The sequence below is a fragment of the Delphinus delphis genome, chromosome 2 (assembly GCF_949987515.2).
Source record: "Delphinus delphis chromosome 2, mDelDel1.2, whole genome shotgun sequence".
In the NCBI taxonomy this organism is placed as follows: Eukaryota; Metazoa; Chordata; class Mammalia; order Artiodactyla; family Delphinidae; genus Delphinus; species Delphinus delphis.
Window position 1 is genome coordinate 101472427 of NC_082684.1, and position 23156 is coordinate 101495582.

The 23156-nt window shown below is 50.2% G+C and overlaps 1 protein-coding gene across 1 annotated transcript in view; it reads left to right on the top strand.

The window, feature by feature from the left end:
* Window positions 1–22861, top strand: part of MINAR1 (membrane integral NOTCH2 associated receptor 1) — a 36065-nt gene extending 13204 nt beyond the window's left edge. The window contains exons 2-4 of the mRNA XM_060003598.1: window positions 9878–12228; window positions 17032–17286; window positions 22664–22861. Of these exons, the coding sequence (XP_059859581.1) occupies window positions 9925–12228; window positions 17032–17286; window positions 22664–22861 (2757 nt within the window). The 5' untranslated portion in view covers window positions 9878–9924. The remainder of the gene's footprint in view (window positions 1–9877; window positions 12229–17031; window positions 17287–22663) is intronic.
* The last annotated feature ends 295 nt before the right edge of the window (window positions 22862–23156 follow it).

Genomic DNA, 23156 nt, shown 5'->3' on the forward strand with positions numbered 1-23156 from the left:
TAGTAGAAACCTCCTGCACCAGCTCCCCCAGAGCAGCTCCTGCACCAGCTCTGTGATTTTCAATCCTGTCTCTGTTTCTGGCACCTGGAGATTACCTTGCTCCCTTGCAAGCTTAGCTGCACACATTAAGAAAAAAAAAATCATATTTTATCCAGCATTTCTAGGTGTTCATAATGGGAAGCTCGTCCCATTTTCTAAGCTTGCCTTCTTGCCAGACTTGGGAAATGCTTCATGTCTTGATTTCTTAATCAAGGGCTTTGCGCTAGGGTTGAGGGATACATCTTGGCAAAGAGGAGCAAAGCCCCTTTCCCATCTCTATGCTGCCCTCTTTAGCAGCTTTGTGGAGGAAAACTGCCATTAAGAGAGAAAGGGCTCTCCTTTCAGTTTGAAATGTATCATAGGTGACACAAGGGGAGGTAGAAATTCCCATCCATAAGTTTTAGATTCCTAGAGGAGTGCCTTCCTTTTGTAGTTTCATTGAATCCAGAATTTCACTGAATCACAGTAGCATTCACCATCCTGGAAAAAAAACAAAATCCAAAACAACAAGCCAGGTCAGTATCTGGGCTGGAATTACACAAATGCTACAGAGAAATGCTCTTTACTGTGCTTTTCATGAGTGTAAAGTGAGAACATTGTGCCCACGTTCCATCTTGGCCCATTATTTCAGTGTTGGAAAGATCGATATATCGTGGCATATGGGAAAGCTTTAATAAGAACACTTCAGGGACTTCCCTGGTGGTGCTGTGTTTAAGAATCCGCCTGCCAATGCAGGGGACATGGGTTCGATCCCTGGTCCAGGAAGATCACACATGCTGTGGAACAACTAAGCCTGTGCGCCACAACTACTGAGCCTGCACCCTAGAGCCCGAGAGCCACAACTACTGAGCCCGCGTGCCGCAACTACTGAAGCCTGCTCGCCTACAGCCCATGCTCCGCAACAAGAGAAGCCCTGCTCACAGCAACTAGAGAAAGCCCACGCGCAGAAACGAAGACCCAATGCAGCCAAAAATAAATAAATAAATTTAATTTAATTAAAAATTTAAAAAAAGAAAGAACACTTCACAGCCGAGTTTTGCTAATCCAGTTCAAGGTTGGTGTCATTTGTTCTCATCAGATTTTGGAGTTCTTGGCAGAAGGGAAGATGAAACCTTTAAGGGAGTTGGTGGAAATGAAATTCAGAGAGCTTGTCTTCTGTCCAAAGATTCATGCAGCAATCCTGCAAGTTATATCCCTAAATCGTGTCCTTTTCTTCTGCTCTGTTTTGATCAACATCCGATGTCAAGGCTTTGAGCAGATAAAAATGCAGAAGGTCATGGAAAGGTGAACATTCACTTTAGCCTCTTACACGGAACAGCTACGTTTGTCATAGTTGGAGCATGACATGAGAAAGACACACAGTGTCATGAGGTAGTGGGAAAAAAATCTGGCATCCGTTTTCTGCCCTTCCCAAACCTACAGACTGCTGTGTGGTGGAAAGAGCCATGGATCTGGAGCTGGAAGAGCCTGGAGTGGTCCTCCTGGCTGTGTACGTGCAGGAAGCATTGCCCAGGAAGAGAATGTGGACCCCGGTCTGTGCACCCTGTGGGCGGGTGCCCACCTGAGCCACAGGCCCGGCCCCTCCAGCACCTGCTCTGTTGGTGCTCCCAGCTCCCACTGCCCACAGAATCGAGTCCAGACTCCCAGCCCAGATTCAGCGCCCTGCCTTCTCTAAATGCCCCCTGCTTGCCCAGCTCCACAGTCAGACTCCGCCCCGCTGCACCTTCACGCCTCTGCCCTTTGCCCTGGAATCTGCCTCCTGTCTCCTTCCTCCAGACCATGAAACACCGTCTTCCTCCTCAGTCTTCGAGGCCTTTGCAGATGGTGCCTCCTCTGCGAAGCTGGCCTTTCCCTGTGGCTGGGATTCTTCGCACTCCCTCCGGGTCCCCGGCTTCTTGTTTATGCTTCTCTGGCACCTGACAGCCAGGACTGGCGTTTCTGCACAGACACTTGTGAAGATAGGCAGGTGTCAGAAGCCCTGCGTCCTGCGGCCGATTCTGCCAGTAGCTCTCCAGGTGGCTTTGAAAAATGCTGGCCCTAGGCCCCGTTTTCCAGTTTGTAAAGGTGAGGGGCTTAGCCTGGGTGCTCACCGTGGTCCCTTGCACAGTGCCATGTACACACTGTTGCTCAGACGGTTTGTGAAGCTCCGAAGGGCTGCAGAATCTTCAAGGTAGTTGCCCGGGGTGGGCATCAGGAAGGTGACAAGGGGGGCCCGGTCTTAGAGTGACGTGTGATAAGGGGGCTGAGAGGACACCCCTGTTTATTCTGAGTGGATAATTCCAACCTCTGGCCTTCAGACCTTCCTCATGGAATCAGTTTATGAACTTTCCTTTTATTTAAAAAAGAGATGAATAAAGAACTCTGCGCACAACCTGTTCTTCTCCTCTTGAGGTGTAATCCAGAGAGGCAGTAACTCACGGGTTTAATGCGGATCCCTGAAAGCACGTGACTGAGGACAGAGTTTTCTACAGTGGGAAACTAAAAGTCTTTTTTTTTTCAAATAAATTTATTTATTTTATTTTTTTTGGCTGCGTTGGTCTTCGTTGCTGCGTGCGGGCTTTCTCTAGTTGCGGTGAGTGGGGGCTACTCTTCGTTGTGGTGCGCAGGCTTCTCATTGCGGTGGCTTCTCTTGTTGCGGAGCACGGGCTCTAGGTGCGCGGGCTTCAGTAATTGTGGCACGTGGGCTCAGTAGTTGCGGCACACGGGCTTAGCTGCTCCGCAGCATGTGGGATCTTCCGGGACCAAGGCTCGAACCTGTGTCCCCTGCGTTGGCAGGTGGATTCTTAACCACTGCACCACCAGGGAAGCCCCTAAAAGTCTTTGAAGAGATTGAAAATGTGAAAACTAGGGAGGCCAGAATGCTGTTTTGCACAGATGTGTCTTGCTCTCTCTGTAGAATGGAGTCATTTCCCCAAAATGCTCACGTGGTCCTACTTCGTAACCTGCAGGAGGTGCTGTGAGGCAGAAACCCACGGAAACTACTAGATTTCCCACTGCCACCGCTGTTCCATGAACGACTGCTGTCATTTGTGGAAGGGCTGTCATTGGAGGACACTTTATGAAGTGCTGTACATGAGCTTGTTAATTAACCCCATTGTTACAGGTGAGGAAAGTGAGGTTGGGGACTGTAGGTGACCTTCTGGAGGTCGTGTAGCTAGTGACGAGCAGGGCTGGAATCTGTGAGCCCATCTTCTCAGCCTTTAGGTTGCACTGCCTCTTGCAAAACCCAGCTCCTTTACTTTCTTTTTTTTTTTTTAAGCTCAGTCAACATTTTACTCAGAAATTCGTTAAAGATTTGAAACCTTTTTTAAAATTAATTTTTATTGGGGTATAGTTGCTTTACAATGCTGTGTTAGTTTCTGCTGTACAGCAAAGTGAATCAGCTACACGTATACATATATCCCCTCTTTTTTGGATTTCCTTCCCATCTAGGTCACCACAGAGCATTGAGCAGAGTTCCCTGTGCTGTACAGTAGGTTCTCATTAGTTATCTATTTTATACACAGTGGTGTATATATGTCCATCCCCATCTCCCAGTTCACTGCACCCCCCTTTCCCCCTTGGTAACCATAGGTTTGTTCTCTACATCTGTGTCTCTATTTCTGCTTTACAAATAAGTTCATCTGTATCATTTTTCTAGATTCCACATATAAGGGATATTATACAATATTTGTTTTTCTTTTTCTGTCTTACTTCACTCTGTATGACAGTCTCTAGGTCCATCCACGTCTCTGCAAATGGCACAATTTCATTCCTTTTAATGCCAGCCCCTTTACTTTCTAAATGGGGTTTCTCAATCCCTCAGTCTGAAACCCGACGCTTCAGAAATACCTGGGTGGCTTTAACAACTCCCGAGATTCTGGACTCCTCCCAGGAATTCTGATTTAATTGGTCGGTCTGGGGTTGGGGGGCCAGATCTCAATATGTTTTAAACCATCTGAGGCAAGTCTTTCCTGTGTGAGAAACACTATTACCAAGGTGCGGACAGAGGCCCGCTGAGCACCGAGAAGGGAGCAACCGATTCCAACTGAGATCAGTGAGAGGTTGGGGGAAAGCAAGGCTGTTGGAGGCGGGCCCTGGAAGGGAAGCAGGGTTCCCGGGGTGTGGGCCGTGAGAGGGCACAGGCCTCCCTGGGGGAAATGCAGAGTGGACATAGAAGATGCAGGCAGGGGAGGCCTGGGCTGTGAGGATTGAGCTGGGCGGGCGGTTGGGGACCACTGGGGGTCCTGATGAGGTCCTGATGGGTCTGAATTCCAGAAGCCCAGCTGCTCACGGGCTCCCCGGGCCGGACTTCCTGCCCCTGGGGGTGCATGCACGTTACTCAGCAGGTGGCTCCCCAGTGCGGGCTGGGGTGGGACCCTGCCAGCCACGTCTCAGCGCCTTAACGGGGAGGGTGGGGGGGCGTGTTCTCCTGCCCCGGGAGGGGCTGTGCCGCCCTGTGAGTGGCGCCTGCCGCCTCCAGGTGCATCCCGTGATTCCGCAGAGACCGGTCGCTGCAGGCGGTGTGCTGGGGGTGGGCGTCCAAATGCCGGGGAGGGTGGCTCTGTGGACGCCTTGGCCTTTCCCCAGAGGCACATCGGGCTGTGCTGGGAGCTTAAGAATGTTCGAGCCCTGAGGGCTCGGCTGAGAGAGCCCAGAGAGAGAAGGGGTGTGGGTGAGAGGGGGTGTGTGCCTCTCCACGTGGGTGTGGCAGTGAGGGCGTGTGTACGTGTGTGAACTGTGGCCGAGAGTCGTGTGTGCGGCTGTGTGTGTGAGGGTATGAGTGTGTGTGTGCGTGGGCGTCACTGTGTGTACACACACATACACGTTCCACGGCAGGTTCACTGAGCCCCCAGAGCTTTCGGGCCGATGTTCCTTCCTTGCCCTTTTGTCACTGAGATGAGAGCCTGGGCTTTGGCCTTCTACCGATTCGGCTTCAGGTCCTCCTCATCCGTGTAATCCCTCCGGCCTCATTTTGCTCACGCCTCCAGCAGAGGGTGCAGAGTGGGGGTGCCTACCTCTCCAGGCTGTTGCGGGCGTTTCCTGTAAAGCCCCGGTGCATCGGTTCATGTGCTTCTTGGCCATCTGTATGTCTTCTTTGGAGAAATGTCTATTTAGGTCTTCTGCCCATTTTTGGATTGGGTTGTTTGTTTTTTTGATAATTGAGCTGCATGAGCTGCTTGTAAATTTTGGAGATTAATCCTTTGTCAGTTGCTTCATTTGCAAATATTTTCTCCCATTCTGCGGGTTGTCTTTTCGTCTTGTTTATACCCTGAGAAAACCATAATTCAAAAAGAGTCATGTACCACAATATTCATTGCAGCTCTATTTACAATAGCCAGGACGTGGAAGCAACCTAAGTGTCCATCGACAGATGAATGGATAAAGAAGATGTGGCACATATATTCAATGGAATATTACTCAGCCATAAAAAGAAATGAAATTGAGTTATTTGTAGTGAGGTGGATGGATCTAGAGTCTATCATACAGAGTGAAGTAAGTCAGAAAGAGAAAAACAAATACCATATGCTAACACATATATATGGAATCTAAAAAAAAAAAAATGGTTCTGATGAACCTAGGGGCAGGACAGGAATAAAGACACAGATGTAGAGAATGGACTTGAGGACACGGGGAGGGGGAAGGGTAAGCTGGAACGAAGTGGGAGAGTGGCATGGATGTATATACACTACCAAATGTAAAATAGATAGCTAGTGGGAAGCAGCTGCACAGCACAGGGAGATCAGCTCGGTGCTTTGTGACCGCCTGGAGGGGTGGGATAGGGAAGGTGGGAGGGAGGGAGACGCTAGAGGGAAGGGATGTGGGGATATATGTATATGTATAACTGATTCACTGTGTTATAAAGCAGAAATTAACACACCATTGTAAAGCAGTTATACTCCAATAAAGATACTAAAAAACAAAAAAGCCCCAGTACACAGGAGGTGGTCAGGCTGCACTGCCTGTCCCACTCAGCCCGCCGCCTCCACCAGTTCACATCTGTCCCTTGTGGCAATGCTTTTGCTCCTCCTGGCATGAGACGGAGCCTGCTACGCATCCCACAGCATGCCCTCATCCCGGGCTGTGGTCTACTGGGGCCCTAGCCCCATGGCAGACCCCAGGCAACTCAAGTTCCCTCTCCCTTCCTCAGTTTCCTCATCTGTGAAAAGGGAGTGCTCTTCGCACACCACAGAGCTGTTCGCGTGGCCAGAAGAGGTAGCTGCCAGGGGCTGCGTGCTGCAGGCCGGATCCTGTTACAGTCACAGAGCCAAGAACTCTGCCTTTTCCTCTGAGCCTCTCTTTTGCTCCTTAGTCCTCTATGGCTTTCGTTAGCATAGTGTGGAAAATCTACATGGAGTTTCTCTATGGTGATTCACCACCACATGCACACACACCAGGCCTGTGGCCATGTGCCCATTTGCACAGGGGCACTTGCCTGTCTTCCCGGCCATTCATAATCCCCTCAATTTCAGTCTTCATAGAAAATGACTCAGGGTGAGCAGATCCCTTGTGCTTCCCTTATTCACTTCAGGAGACACTGGGCCTTGGTTTTCCGAGTTCTCTTTGGACCTGGGATTAATACAGTTTTAGCCACACAGAGTAGAACAGAAGGTTGAGACAGTCTCGCGGGCAAGTGGGGTTGGGCTGCAGCTCTGATGATTCTAGTTGCGCCTAGCTGCTGCTTTCAGTGCTCCGTGCCTGTTTCCTCATCTGTCGGAGAGTAATAGTGAAAGAATCCTCCTGAGATTGTTATGAGAATTCTAGCAAAGAGTATCTGAAAGTGCTTTGTGTCAGCAGACTATGAAATATGATGTGCATGAGTGGTAGCTGCACTTCCCTCAATTACATTCGTCCTCCACGCTGGTTTCTGTGCCTATTTATTTCCTTGCAGATCAAGCGTGGCAGGTTGTCCCCACCTTTAAGAAACCAGAACATCCTGACATGCAGGGCTTCTATCACACGGACTGGGCGGCTGGGGCGGGGCAGGGAGAGCTGCGTGGGGAGACGTGGGTTTTCTGTGACTTGTTCTGGGCAGGAACAGAGCCTCTCGGGGCTTCATTGCCTTTTCCATACAAGAAAATCCAAACCACTGGTCTCTGCATGTCCCCGCAGACGTTCGTGGAGAGAGCTCGCTAATGTGTATAGATGCCCATGGAGAGCACTGCCCTCAGGGTGGACAGAGACCCCATGGTCCAGAGCAACTGAAATTTAACACCCCCCCCCCCACCACAGACACTGTTTCCCTAGAAAATAGTCTGGCTGTGTGTGGGCTGAGTCAATTTTTTTTTTTTTTTTTTTGTGCGGTACACGGGCCTCTCACGGTTGTGGCCTCTCCCGCTGCGGAGCATAGGCTCCGGACGCGCAGGCCCAGCGGCCATGGCTCACGGGCCCAGCAGCTCCGCGGCATGTGGGATCTTCCCGGACCGGGGCACGAACCCGTGTCCCCAGCATCGGCAGGCGGACTCTCAACCACTGCACCACCAGGGAGGCCCTGAGTCAAATTTAAAATCAATAAGTCAATCGTCAAAATGCCTTTTCTAAGCAGGGTGTGACTGGGGAGGGTAACGTGTGTGATTTGATGTTTCCTTGTAAATCTCAGAACCTGGGTCCATATTTATCCGTGAGGAGCTTTACTTTCCCTTAAGCTTTGTTAAGCTTTCAGTATGATGTTTTTCATTTTTCCATCCAAGATATGTTAATGTAGATTTTTCTTCCCATTTCAAAATAAGGTTAGTTATTGTTTGGTGATTACAAAATAATACGTGGTCATGGTAGGAATTTTGGAAAAGAAGGGAAATTATAAAGAAAATATTAGAGTTACCTGTAAAAAATAAGAACTGTGCTTGAATGGGAAGGGGCAAGGGGAACGTTCTAGATCTTTGTAGGGGTTTTGCTTATAACACAGGCATATACGTTTGTCACAACTTCAGCAAATAGACTCAAGTTTTGTGCACTTCATTGTATGTAAATCTTATATTAAAAGAGAAACTGTAAACAATTATTGAACTTGGGTTAATTATATGCATGGTGAAATCTTTAGGGGGAGGTGTACCGATGTCTGCAATTTAGTTTGAAGTGCTTTAAAAAAAAACGAGATGGCTTCATGAAGGTTAGATGGATAGATATGTGATAAAGTAAATATAGTAAAATGTTAATGGTGGAATACAGATGGTGGTTATATGAGTGTTCACTATAAAATTCTTTCAGGACTTCCCTGGTGGCACAGTGGTTAAGAGTACACCTGCCGATGCAGGGGACACAATGCAGGGGTCGAGCCCTGGTCTGGGAAGATCCCACATGCCGCAGAGCAACTAAGCCTGTGCGCCACAACTACTGAGCCTGCGCTCTAGAGCCCGCGAGCCACAACTACTGAAGCCCGTGCGCCTAGAGCCTGTGCTCCGCAACAAGAGAAGCCACCACAATGAGAAGCCCGCACACCACAACGAAGAGTGGCCCCCGCTCGCCGCAACTAGAGAAAGCCCACGCGCAGCAGCGAAGACCCAATTCAACCCAAAAAAATAATAATAATTAATTAATTAATTAAAAAAATAAAATTCTTTCAACTTTGCTGTATGTTTGAAAATTTGCATAATAAAATATTGAGAAACAAAGATGACTAATTCAGAAAGAACATGCGTATTTACAATCCGAAGGTAACCACCATTAACATTGGAGTGTATATTATTTTCTTCCAGTTTCATTTCCAAGAAGATGTAATTTTGTATAATTAAGATCTTACTACATAACATATTTATTTTCACATTTTCCACTCAGTATTGTACCACAGTTTTCTTTTGTCATAAAAAGTCTTCAGTGTGTAATTTTATAATTAAGGTACAGTTTACACAGCTAGAATTCACACGCTTTAGTGCACAGTTCTGTGAGTTTTGACAAATGCATAGAGGCATGCAACCACCCCTCCAATCAAGAGGTGGAATAGTTCCATCATCCAGGAAAATTTCTCTGTGCCGTTTTGCCAGCACCTTGCCTCACATCCAGCCCCGGGCAGCTACGGATCTGTTTTTCAGAATATCGTTAAGGTGGAACCTTCGAGTCTGGCTTCTTTCACTCAAGCACAATACATTTGAGATTCATCCATGTCATTTACAAGTACTGGTAATTTGTTCCTTTTTATTGATGAGTAGTATTGCATTGTAAGGATGTACATTAATATAATTTTTTTTTTTTTTGCGGTACGCGGGCCTCTCACTGTTGTGGCCTCTTCCGTTGCGGAGCACAGGCTCCGGACGCGCAGGCTCAGCGGCCATGGCTCACGGGCCCAGCCGCTCCCCGGCATGTGGGATCTTCCCGGACCGGGACACGAACCCATGTCCCCTGCATCGGCAGGCGGACTCTCAGCCACTGCGCCACCAGGGAAGCCCTAATATAATTTTAATGTTTGTAAGAAATCATCGTATATGGTAACCCGTTTTATTTATGCGTTCCCCTAATATTTGGATATTTAAGATGTTTTATTTTTTCACTATTATAAATGCCATTGTAATGAACATCATTTTTTTATAATTGTAACTATTTTTAAAAAAATTTTTGTTGGAGTATAGTTGATTTACAATGTTGGGTTAGTTTCAGGTGTACAGCAAAGTGTATCAGTTGTACATATACATAATGAACATCTTTATGCAAAATCATAGTCAATAATTTCTTTAGGTAGATTACTGGGAAGCGAATTACAGAGTATATTATAAATATTTTTAAAGCACTTATGACATTTTTTAAACCTTAAAAAGTTTTTCCTTGCATTTCTTTATGTGGTTCATAACCAGCTTGACTTAAAACTCCACTGGTGTTTATAATCCTTTCTCCCCCGCTTCTCTTTTTCAATATTGTCACCCCGTAGAGCTGACTCGAAGTTTCAGTGTCATCAGCGAGGCTTTGAAATTCTAAATGATGGAGACCAATCAGGAAACTTCCCTCTTCTTGGTGAAAATCTTGGAGGAACTGGACAGCAAGCAAAATACCGTTTCCTACCAGGACCTGTGCAAATCCCTGTGCACCCGTTTTGATCTGTCCCAGCTCTCCAAACTGAGAAGCGTCCTCTTCTACACGGCTTGTCTCGATCCCAATTTTCCAGCCACGTTATTCAAAGACAAGATGAAATGCACCGTGAACAACCAGCAATCGAAGAAAATCATGGTGGCGGCAGATATCGTGACGATATTCAACCTCATCCAGATGAACGGGGCTACAGCCAAAGAGAAGCTCCCCAGCGGCCGGCAGAAGATGCGCAAGAAGGAGGCGGCCTTTGACTTGGGCCGCTCGGACACGGAACTCTGCACCGCAGCCCAGTGTGAGTCCCTCAGCTGCGAGCTGAGCGACCAGCCTTTCAGCCGGGGCTACCCCACCCGCCAGTCTTCCAAATGCCGCAAGATGGACTGCAAGGACTGCCCGCAGTTTGTACCTGCCTCCGAGCCCAACTTCCTGCTGGGGGTCAGCAAAGATGTGAAAAACCGGGCGGCTTCCCTGGACAGGCTGCAGGCTCTGGCCCCCTACTCGGTGGCCAGCCCTCAGCCCTGCGAGATGCAGAGAACCTATTTCCCCATGAACATCGAGAGCGAGTCCATGTCCGATCAGGACTCCCTGCCCCTCACCCAGGGCATCAAGGAGACTTTCATCTCTAATGAGGAGCCCTTCGTGGTCCAGTCCTGCGTCCAGAAAAGGAACATCTTCAAAGAGGAGTTTCACAACCTGATGACTGTGTCCCCCGAGTTGGCCAGCCCCGCCAACAAGGCTGAGGGCGAGCGCGGGAAACCCCAGGGCCGCAAGGAGTCCCACAAGACACCCTTCCCCAATCACAGCTTTGAGATGCCCTACAACAGCCAGTACCTGAATCCCGAGTACTCCCCTGTTCCTGACAAAAGGCGGGCAAAGCACGAGAGCTTAGATGACCTTCAAGCCTCCACGTATTTTGGACCCACTCCAGTGATGGGGACCCAGGAGGCCAGGCGCTGTCCCGGGAGGCCGGGTAAGCAGACCCCCTGGCCGGCCAAAAGCTGGAGCCTAAACACTGAAGAAGTTCCTGACTTTGAACGGTCCTTTTTCAATAGAAATCCCTCCGAGGAGAAGCTCCGCTATCCAAATCCCAGCAGCCAGACCGCCAACTTCCCAACCCCAGACAGGCGCCCAGCTTACCTCATGCCGCAGGAGCAACAGCCAGTGCTCCCCGTCGGCTACGTGGCCAAGCCAAACGGGCTCAAATCTAAAGAGATCTCGTCCTCCGTTGACCTGGAGAAGCATGAACCGGTCAAAAAGTTTAAAGACAAGAGCATTAGCTGCACCAGCAGGCAGCTCAGCTCAGACACCAGTAGCGTGGGCACCCAGACCGAGCAGCACGTCCTGGAGCCCAAGAAATGCAAAGACTTGTGTGCCTCTGGGCAGGGCAAGTACAGTGACAGGCACGCCATGAAGCAGTCAGATGACGACTCGGAGGTCGTCAGTGATGACATCAGTGACATTTTCCGATTTCTTGATGACATGAGCATCAGTGGCTCGACGGGAGTGATGCAGTCATCCTGCTACAACAGCACAGGATCTTTGTCCCAGCTTCACAAGTCGGACTGTGACAGTTCACCGGAGCACAACCTAACCAAAATCGCCAACGGGCTCCCCAGCAGCAAAGGAGAAAAGGGCAACCGGCCTGAAAACAGCCACCACTCGGAAGAGGAATTGAAGACCAGCGTGTGCAAACTGGTGCTCAGGATCGGTGAAATTGAACGGAAGCTCGAATCGCTGTCGGGTGTCCGCGAGGAGATCTCCCAGGTCCTGGGCAAGCTCAGTAAGCTGGATCAGAAGATACAGCAGCCCGAGAAGGTGAGTGTGCAGATAGATCTGAATTCCCTGACCAGCGAGGCTCCGTCCGATGAGAGCACCTCTCCCCGGATGTTCCGTGCACACAATGGTTCCCACGGGCCCAAACTGGAGAACTCGGCCGACTGGTGCTCCTCAGACGCCAGCGGAAGCAACAGCGAAAGCCTTCGTGTCAAGGCGTTAAAAAAAAGCCTCTTCACCAGGCCATCCTCCAGGTCCCTGACGGAGGAAAACAGCGCCACAGAGTCCAAAATCGCCAGCATCTCCAATTCGCCCAGGGACTGGCGCACCATCACTTACACCAACCGCGTGGGCGTCGGAGAGGAGGATGTGAAAGACAGAGGCCCTGGGGAAAGTAAGGACTGGCATCGAAAATCTAAAGAGGTAATGCGCATGTAAGCTCGCGTAACTAGGCAGCAGCCTTACTATATAGCCCTGGTCTGTTCCCAAGCCTGGAAGCTTACATTACACGAAAAAGAGGCCTGCCCTTCTTGTGCTCGTAATCCTTCCGGACCTTCCATGTTAGAGCAGAGAGGACAGCATAGCCTGGTGGTTGGTCCCGCCAAATTGTCCATCAGCCCGGAGGAACACACGCTGCTGTGTTGCCGATGGGAGAAAGCATGGCTCAGATATTGGACTGGTGGTTCGAGACCTGATTTTCATAGAATGGGGAACATGGCAGAGCGGACAAGCATCACCAGGGATTTCTTCCCGTCCTTTCTGAAAGGGCAGGGTGCAGGCAAAGCAAAGGAGGGGAATGACTTAAAAGCGAGCTGGCTCCTATGCCCCTTTCACATACTTTGTGGCACGCGTGGTGTTCCTTTTTAAAAGTTTGAGTTTTTTTCATTTTAAGATCAATAGATGATTCGTAAGAAAAGAAGATAAATTAAGGAAATTATTCACAGTTCCACCGCCCAAGGATGGCAACTCTTAATATGATGTCTTTCTTTGCTTTTGAGGTTTTCTCCTACAGTTTTATGGGGACGTGAGCGTTTTTACCTTTATAGTCAGCATCTTTCTGTCAGTGCTGGAGTGAGCACACACACACATACTCACATTCTTTCTTCTTCTCGTCCCCTGCACTAGGGATGATTTGTTTCAGCGGTACTTGTGGCCGCTGTTTCTCCTTCTAAGTAGGTTCCATTGAACCCTTTCTGGCCAAAGTGATGCCATTTCAACTTGTTGCTCGTCTCAATTCCCTTCCCTGATTCCAAAGGTCAGTGGACAGACCACGGGGCCTCCTGAGGGCTCGGAGGACCAGTCATCAGAGAGGGAGTGAAGAGGTGTGGCTGCAGATGTTGAATACAGAGAAGGGGGCTGAGTCCCTCGAATGCCAAGAAGGGCAAGCTTAGAAAATGGAGCCCTAAGGAAGTTTTCAGGGTCCAAAGCAGGGAAAGAGAGTAAAATAAGAAGTGATTTTTTTCTGATCCCAAAGGAACCTCTGGTACCTGTGCCGGCCACTGTTCTCTTCGGTAGCCACTTACAACACGTGGCGTTGGACAGAAATCAGAATATATTATGGGCCGACACTCCGACGAGATGCCCAGCTGTGGGTCTTTTCCTCTGGTGCTGCTGTCGTGTCAATTAGCTGCTAGAGTCTGGCCAGGTTCCTGGAGCCCTGGGTCTTAGGGAGCATTGAAAATGGCCATTTAGAGCACGCCAGTGGTTTGACACTTCTGTAGATATATCAAGTTTAACTGAACTAGCCATGCGTCCAACCCATAAAATGTCAAAGCCCCCAGAAACCACCAGAAATAAGCTTGAGAAAGACCCCTTGAAATGCACAGCTCAAAGTTGCTAGTGTTTGGGGTGAGCGGTCTTCACTGGGCCTCCTTCTGTGACCTCCTTTCTGCCTCCCGATGTGTGGCTCTCACCATCCCTGGGCTGATGCCTGCCATGGTGGGGACCAACCCTGGGGCCCTTCTGAACTTTGCTCCCAAATCTCAAACTGCTGAAGGCCAGCTCCCCCAGATGTCTGCCATGGGCTGAAATCTGCAGGTCCCAGCTAGATTTCCTGTTCCTTCAAAGCCAGGCTTCCCTCTCCCTGTACCCATTCTGGGGTCGCCATTCTAGCCATTCCCCAAACTGAAGGGGCGTCTCTCACCTCTGACTTCCCTCGTTGGCTCTCTCACATCCAGCTGGGCTACTCGACCCTTTCGATTCAGCTTTTGTGATGTTTCTTTCCGCTTAAATCCACCCTCCCTCCCCCAAGTCCAGGCTCCTCCCACCTCCCACCTGGGCTTTGGGGGCACATTTGTAACTGGTCTGTCTCGCTGATCACCCCCCCACCTCTGCCGCCACTTCCATCTCATCCCATCCACCACTGCTGTGCTCCCTTTCCTAAAACTCCACTCGGGGGTGTGCAGTGCCTCCTGTTCCCAACTCCTCCTTGACTCCCCTTTGCTCAGCAAGAAGTTTCAAGCCACTCAGCCCGGCCACTCAAAGCCTGGGCATGTCATGTCCTTCTCCCCAACAGGAGGGCTCCAGGTGACCTGGACCGGGCCCTTCTCCACCTTGATACATCTGCCTGGTTTTCCTCAAAAGTGCCACCCTCTTTCACTCAGTCACTCGTTCAGCAAGTACTGATGAAGCATCTAGGATGGCCAGGCCCCATCCCACTGTCGAACCTTCACTCACGTGATTCCTCCATCCAAAGTTTCCTGTCCAGGGACTTCCCTGGGGGTCCAATGGTTAAGACTTCACCTTCCAATGCAGGGGGTGTGGGCTTGATACCTGGTCGGGGAGCTAAGATCCCACATGCCTCGTGGCCAAAAAATCAAAACATAAAACAGAAGCAATATTATAACAAATTCAATAAAGAGTTTAAAAATGGTCCACATCAAAAAAAAAAAAAAAAAAGTGTCCTGTCCACCTGCTCGGTGCTGATCTAGACCCAGTTCCCCTCAAGGCCTCTTCATTCGTAAGCCTCTGAAAGCCTCCCAAGATCATTGCTGGTCTCTGGTCTCCTGCCTTTCATCCTCTTTGTTCCGACAGAGTAGATACCAACCTTTATTTTAAAAGTATCTCAGGTATACATACCGACTGCCATGTTAGAACGCAAACGCCTCCACGGTAGGAGCAGGGAGGCGAGCGTGGGCAGCGGGTAACTTTCCATCTCAGAAGCGAGAACAAATTCAAATCCTGGCTCTGCCACTTCCTGGCTGTGTGACATTGGGCCAGTTCATCAACCTCTCTAAGCTGAGTTTCCGCATCCACGGCGGGGAGTATAATGTTATAGCCTTGCCGATGTTCTCGAGGAGCTGAAATGGCATATCGCGTGTTCAGCCCCGAGCACAGCAGGAGACGCGCACAGTCAGCCCTCAGTTCATTGTAGTTAGGATGCCTTGTTGTTATTATTGGCACCTGCCCTGCCCCCAGCTCGGCACGGGCCCTGCATGCCGTGGGAGCCCTCTGGGTGTTCGGTAGTGGTGATGAGCTGAATGAATAAACTCAGTGACACCTTTTAGAAGATACTTGGGTTTGATGAGCTAGAAAAGAAGAGGACACCTCACTTCCTTATTTGGATTTGGCCAAGTTTATCCTGCTTTCTCTGTAGCAGCATCAGCGGTCCTAATGGTTTGGAAGGGCTCCGAGTTCTACTGTATTTGAGCAAGGGCCGATGGGTCTAGTTTGCTGGGAGCTGGGAGCGTGCTTCTGGTCCCCATCCACGTGTAGGATACGCACACTCCCACTCACACACGTTATCTCATCAGCTGCTCACACATAAACTCTCCCTTTCCTGACACCTGAGCCCATTCCCCACCTCTTGCTTATCCACACCGTCCCTCACTCATGTTCTTATGTTTCCCTTCTCTTTGTCTGTTGCTCACACCCACGGCTCTTCTGGCTCTCTGTTTCATGTGCACGACTCCATGATGTTGGGATCCATCCCTTTAAAAAGATTGGAGTGCCTTCTCCTTGGTGGTATGATTTTGCTGAGCGGGCGATTAAAAGGTGCTCACTGGGCTTTCCTGGTGGCGCAGTGGTTGAGAGTCCGCCTGCCGATGCAGGGGACACGGGTTCGTGCCCCGGTCCGGGAAGATCCCACATGCCGCGGAGCTGCTGGGCCCGTGAGCCATGGCCGCTGAGCCTGCGCTTCCGGAGCCTGTGCTCCGCAACGGGAGAGGCCACAATAGTGAGAGGCCCGCATACAGCAAAATAAATAAATAAATAAAAGGTGCTCACTATTGTGCCCTGCCTTCGGGGAACTCACAGTCCGGCGGAGGAGACAGACAGACAAACAGGCAGTTACAGTTCAGTGGGACAGTGCTGGCCGCGGGCTCTGTACACAGTCTGAAGGGTCACGTAGATGGGCGCTGACCCGGTCTTGGTCAGGGAGTACTTCTGGAGGACGTGACATCTATGTGGAGATCTGAGGGCCTCAAGGACTGAGAACGTAAGTGATGGCAGCTGTGTTGGGCACCTTCCTGCCTCCAAACTGTGGTCCACACTGTTCCCTTGTCTTGAAGGCCACGCAGAGGTCTCTGAAAATCACTAGAGGCTCCCACCACGTGCTTTCTGGCTTGGCTTCTTCCATCCAGAGAAGCAGTGTGGCATCAGTGGTTTCAGCCAGCTCCTAGGGGGAAGGACCCCATATCTTTTACTCCTCAGTACCAGGTAGAAATTGGTAAGAGAAAGAGGGGGCAGTGACTTCCCTGGCAGTCCAGGGATTAAGACTCTGCGCTTCCTTTGCAGGGGATGCAGGTTCGGTCCCTGGTCGGGGAACTAAGATCCCGCATGCCGCGTCGTGCGACAAAAAAAGGAAAAAAAAGGGGGGGGGGTACTATGCAGTAGTTAAGCAAAGCTTCTCTGAAGCCAGATGATAGATTTAAATGCCAGCTCCTCCCGTTGGCAGCTGTGCACCTTGGGGTAAATTACTGAGTCTTTCTGGGCTCCATTTCCTTAGCTGAACAATGCGTGTTAATGATAGTAGTCACGGTATGAGGGTTAGATAAAATCATCTCTTCCTGGCATAGCAATGTTGGGTCGTTTGAGTATTATCAATGTCATAAGCTTTTCCTAGTAAATGTCCCCCAGTCCAGATATTCTTTCTATTTGCTTGTGAATAACTGCATGTTGCTACCCGGGCAGAGCCCGGTGATGCAAAGCTGGTGTCTGCCCACTGGCACTGTGGGCTGTCTGACGGCATCTGTGTCGCTCTCTGGACTCCTCTGTGCCCCTCTGCAGGCAGACAGGCAGTATGACATCCCCCCGCAGCACCGACTGCCCAAGCAGCCCAAAGACGGCTTCCTGGTGGAGCAGGTGTTCAGCCCTCACCCCTACCCCGCCTCCCTCAAGGCCCACATGAAGAACAACCCTCTGTACACAGACATGCGGCTGACGGAGCTGGCGGAGGTGAAGCGGGGCCAGCCTTCCTGGACCATCGAGGAGTATGCTCGCAACGCGGGCGAGAAGGGCAAGCTGACAGCCCTGGACCTGCAGGTGAGCCTCTCACTGCCCCGGGTGGGGGGAGCCCAGCCACACCCTGGCGGATGCAGGAATGGATAGCGGATGCCCTAACCGGCCCGCTCCCTCACCTTCAGCTCCCTGGGTCCCCCCCGTGGAATTCGGAACCTGCATAACATCGTAGAGCAGAGATTGTTCGCAAGGAGATTGCTATTTCGCTTATGGCTTCGTAAACGTGTAGCAGTGGGAATGCTTGCTTGATTGATTGATCGACTTTGGCCATCCGATTTGCTAACGATACGTTTAAGACCCCATACCAAGTGCAGATTCTCGTATTTGCTCACAAGACCTCAGCCCAACTGTTTAATGAAACACAAGCTGATTTCTCCTTCCCCATGTAGCACGTGGGATAAAAGCATATTTGTGGGAGCCGAGCTATGGATTATGTTTCCATACGGAGCAGTCCCAGGTAAGCACCGTCCCCGGAAGCTCTGTGAATACAGTTGTGGCTGGAGGGCATGCTTTCTGTTCAACCACAGGCAGGGCTGGGTGTTGGCCACTTCCATTGTGGTGGGCAGTTCCACCTGGTTCCATCCATACTGCGTCTCTCTGTGTGTCCGCATCACCTCGGGAGCACAGGAAGCACCCTGCCCCCACCTGCCAGCTAGCTTGGTGGGCGGCGAGGCCAACGCCACCACTCACGTACGGGTCCCGGCAGGTCCACACCACTTAAAGGGCAGTTGGAGAGATGCCAGTGGGGGGGTGGTGGTAGGGCAGGGTCTCCCCTGAAATGGCCTCTCCCTAAAGCCAGGAGGGCTGCAGGAGGTGCAGTGCAGTGGCGAGAAAAGAAATGTGTTTTCCCGCAGTGTGTGGGTTCTAAGCCAGGCTCCTTTGCTGTGTGGCCTGGAATGTTCACCTGTTTGAGCTTTGGTTTCCTCACCTGTTAAATGTCCATAATAATATCTAACTTTCAGAGTCACTGTCAGAAATGAAAATAATGTATTTAAAGTACCTGGCATTAAGAAGGCACCGATAAGGCATTTTGGCGCTGTTGAAATGATGCTGAAATTGATCCACTCTGTATGGGACTTTTTTTTTTTTTTACGGTACGCGGGCCTCTCACTGTTGTGGCCTCTCCCGTTGCGGAGCACAGGCTCCGGACGCGCAGGCTCAGTGGCCATGGCTCACGGGCCCAGCCTCTCCGCGGCGTGTGGGATCTTCCCGGACCGGGGCACGAACCCGCGTCCCCTGCATCGGCAGGCGGACTCTCAACCACTGCGCCACCAGGGAAGCCCCGTATGGGACTTTTTAATCACGGTCTCTCACGCAAGGCACAGTGGCCTGCAGGCGGGAGTGATGATGTTCATCTCAAGTTTATAAATGAGGAACTCGAGGCCCCGAGAAGCACAAGAACTTGCTGCAGGTCTGACAAGTCTAAATTCATAATGGACTATCTGGCAATAAGACTCCTGTACTTCCTCCTATGTTGCCTTTCCACCATGTCATTTTTCTGTTGATGACAGTATAGTAGAGCTTCATGTCACACAAATGACTGCAGTGACGTTTGTTTATGTTGGGCCCTAAATGACAGCAATTATGGCAAGGGACATCTCTGGCCAGATCTTGAGAGTCAAGTGGGTGGTGATACCAGGACCACCTCAGAGGTACTCCTGGCCCCTGTCACCTCCTGCATGTTTTGTCCCCATGCCAGCTGCACGCCACTTGACCCTTCAGGCCACGTCCTCTCCTGTCACCATCTTGCTGGCAAGCAGTCTAGATAGGATTTGCTTCTCCTGCAGGAGGATCCCAGTGCTCTGCTGTGGCTACCACACCGCAACCTGTGGGTATTAGGATGCCACGAGCTGCAGGCGAGTCACAAAAGGCCCAGAGGTGTGAATGGCTCACCTGGTGGAATAATCAATGTTTCACCAGTATCATGGGATGACCTTGACAGGAGCAGGTTAATTGGATGAGTCAAAGACTGAGAAACATCTTTTTAAAGTTTGGGAGGCAGAGTCTGGGAGATTTCGCTCCTACAGATACATGCAATTTTAAAGTGCCAATTTTTAGGAAGCGTAAAGGCAAAATTATAAAAACTAAAAGGTCTTTAGATTAGAGAGCTTTAGGTGACATCACTTAAAAATGCAAAGGATAGTGTATCTAGTCTCAAAAAAATATAAGACAGGAAAGAGTTCGATAGCCTTTCGAGGGTGTTTGCAGCAAAACAGAACAGGTATCAGGAGCTCAGTGAAGGCAGAAAGGCACCACCTTACTTGTTTTCATCGCTTTGCAGAGACCCAGGTACTGTCTTAGGGCAGCTTCCGCATCTGGACCATCTTCTTGGGGCCCCATGGCGTCAAGATGTAAATTTGCCATCTATGGCCACTTGAGGGTGCAGCAAAGGTACAGGCCCCGTTTCCATTTCCAGCGCTCAGCAGGAGTAATTAACAACCGAGGATGCCCCCTGTGTCCCACTGGGTGGCACGAGAGCTTGCGGTTATTGGAAAAAGTAATTAAAAATAATAGACTTCACAGGATGAATCCCAGCCCCTAAAGCATAGCTACCTATGAAAGGAAGCCAGTTTCCTTCTGTCTGAGCTGGAGGGAACAAGACAAAATCTGATGTGTCGTTTACACACTGCTCACTCCTTGGCCCACCTTGGGAATATTGGGAAGAAGAGGTGGTGTTTCAGCCTCCCTGGTCAGAGCCTGTCTCCAAAGTGTCAGAGCAGGGAGAGCTGCCCCTTCAGCCTTCCACCCAAACCCGCCCAGCCCTACAGACCAGTCCCCAGCTTAACATGCCCACCTGGCTCCCTGGCTCCCCTCTAGGGTACCCAGGGAAACAGACCGATCCCAAGTGCCCATGGAGGACAGAGCTGTGTTGGGCAAAGAGCTGCAGCCCAAGCATAAGGACACTTGTCCTAACAGCCGCAGCTGGGCAGTAGCAGAAGTGCCCTGGGCAACTCAGGGAGACCGTGGCTCCTGGGACTTAGCGGAAGTGCTGGAGTAGGAGCTTCTTGCAAAGTCTGAACAGGCAATCCTGCGTTTTAAGGACTCTTCCATCATGGAGCATGTCCTGTTTCTCATGGTGTGGGTCCTCGCAATGGCCAGCATTGCCTACCGCTCCTCCCCGCCCTTCCAGATAACATGAATAATTGGAAAAGTCTTTGAACATTGTGCCTCCGTGAGGAAGGGGACCTGGGAGGATTTCAGGGACCCCGAAGTCCCATTCTCTTTTCATTATGTAACGTTGTACAGAATATTCTAGAATATTGGCACACTCTTCTCTAAAGGGCCAGAGAGTAACTGCTTTAAGACTCTGCAGGCCTTACAGTCTCCATCACAACTGCTCAACTCTGCCAATAATTGTCTCGAGCAGCCATGGGCAACTTGTAAATGACTGGATATGACTGTGTTTCGACAAAATATTATTTTGGGACACGGAGATTTGATTTCATATGATTTTCACATACCGCTGACTATTGTTTTCCTTTTATTTTTTTTCAATGATTTAAAAATGTGAGAACCGTTCTTAACTGGTAGGCTGTACGAAGGCAGGTGCTGGGCTGTATCTGGCGCCTGGGCTGGAGTCTGCCGGCCCCTGTACTGGGAGGCCATTAGAAACAGGAGAGCAGGGACTTCCCTGGCGGTCCAGTGGGTAAGACTCCGTGCTCCCCATGCAGGGGGCCCGGGTTCTATCCCCGGTCAGGGACCTAAGATCCTGCGCGCCGCATGGCCAAAAAACAAAACAAAACAAGAACAAAACAGGAGAGCGATAAAGCAGCCAGAGGAGTCCACGGCATGTGGGTCGTCCGCATCCCAGCAGGAAGCAGATGGCATACTCACGGGTGATGCGAGCGGGAAGGAGGGCACTCTTGGCGGAGGTGTAGGCAGGGTTTAGAGCCCGTGAAGCGCCCAGGGACCAGCATGAGGGAGAGGCTGTTGCTGCCCTTGGATCTGAAGGCCAAGGAAAGGGAGCTGTTTCTGAAACCCACCAAGACCCACAGCTGTGAGAGCGGGTACCTGATAGAACTGTGGCCCATCAGGGAGGGAGCAGGGGGAACTGTGCCCCACTGACTGAATCCACCTGGGATGTGTCCATATTGGCTGGTCTCCTGGGGGTACAGAGCAAGACAGAAAAGAACAGAGAATGGTTCTGAAAGGACAGGTGGAGAATGACTAATAGGGGTTAGAATAATCAATATTCCAATAACATAGTACATAGTGCGTGCGTGTGTGTGTGTGTGTGTGTGTGTGTGTGTGATATGTAACATGCCCACCTTTGTGAGCATGAAACAATCTGAGAAAATCTTCAAAATGGATATTTTGCTTGTGTTTCAAAGATTTAGACGACCTCACTTGGAATTGCAATGTGTTGCTGCTTTTATGTGACAGTCACATTATTAAATGTTTGCCGTGAGATGAGAACACACTGCCTTTCTTTATGGAAATAGATCATAGCCATCCACGGGGAATGGGATTCCTGGGTGATAACAGGTGAAATATAATACTTCTCCTGCAGACAGGCACTAATCTCAGGGAGGCTGGGAGACAAATGGCAGTGGGTGGGGGTCTCTCCCACTGGGGACCCTGCACCTGGCCTGGGGGTGGCCTGCCCCTGGTCTGTAGACCTGGCCTGTGAGCAGTGGCCTGACAGATGTTTGAAATGGAAATATTTTTATGTTTTGTTTGACCTGCTTATCTGGGAGGTGCCTTTGATTGTTCAGTGAGGCTTTACTGAAGAACTGGGAACCAAATCAGAGTAGTACAATAGCCTTGCTTTAGGCCCCTCTGTTCTTAGGGACCGTTAGTGGAGAATATTTTTCAGCGACTTTCCCTGCTTCCCATGCAGCAGGGCCAGCCTGTTCTTGGCCGTACGCCCTTGAGGCGTAGAGGCTGGTTTCTCGGCCCTATTTTGCTTGCTCCCAGGAATTCCCTGGGTTTTCCTGTGTCAAGACCATTGTGACCTGTTTTTTTTTAAAATATTTATTTATTTATTTAGTTGCACTGTTAGTTGTGGCAGGCGGGCTCCTTAGTTGCAGCACATGGGCTCCTTAGTTGTGGCATACAAACTCTTAGTTGTGGCATGCATATGGGATCTAGTTCCCTGACCAGGGATCGAACCTTGGCCCCCTGCATTGGGAGCACAGAGTCTTATCCACTGCGCCACCAGGGAAGTCCCCCATCATGACCTTTGTAGTAGGAGAGGGGCAGGTACAATCTGGGATGTGCGGGAGCCCGAGTCCTTGGTGGTCCACCTCGGGAGGGGCTGGTGGGCAGCGTTGGGCTCCTCGGTCATCTCCCCTGCAAGTTGCAGACAGCCCTGAGATGCTTCAGGGGTGATGATTGTCGGAACGTCTTGAACCTGTTGCACGTATTCACCATATTTCTAACATCTTCTCTTCACTTTTAGACTCAAGAATCTTTAAACCCAAACAACTTAGAATACTGGATGGAAGATATTTATACTCCAGGCTACGACTCATTACTGAAAAGGAAAGAAGCCGAGTTCAGACGAGCCAAGGTCTGCAAGATCGCTGCTCTGATCGCTGCAGCGACGTGCACAGTCATCCTGGTCATCGTCGTGCCCATCTGCACGATGAAATCATGAGCCACTGGGCGTGCAACGTTGCCTACGGCTCATGACGACCGACGTCTCCCTCTGTAGTTTAAAATCATGTGCCAGTGGGGCCACGGTTTGTTGAAATAGAAATCACAGAGGCTTTTCTGCAAACACTGACGATGGCCTTCAGAAAGTATACATTCTAGAGAGAGATCTACCTACCTATTAGCTTTGACTTAATTCCATGGATGAATTTTAAGAGTGCAATATCTTTTCCTACCAAAAGAATGTAATGGACTACCAGTAGATACAAACTGAATTCCAAGCAAAAAAAACAGAGGAA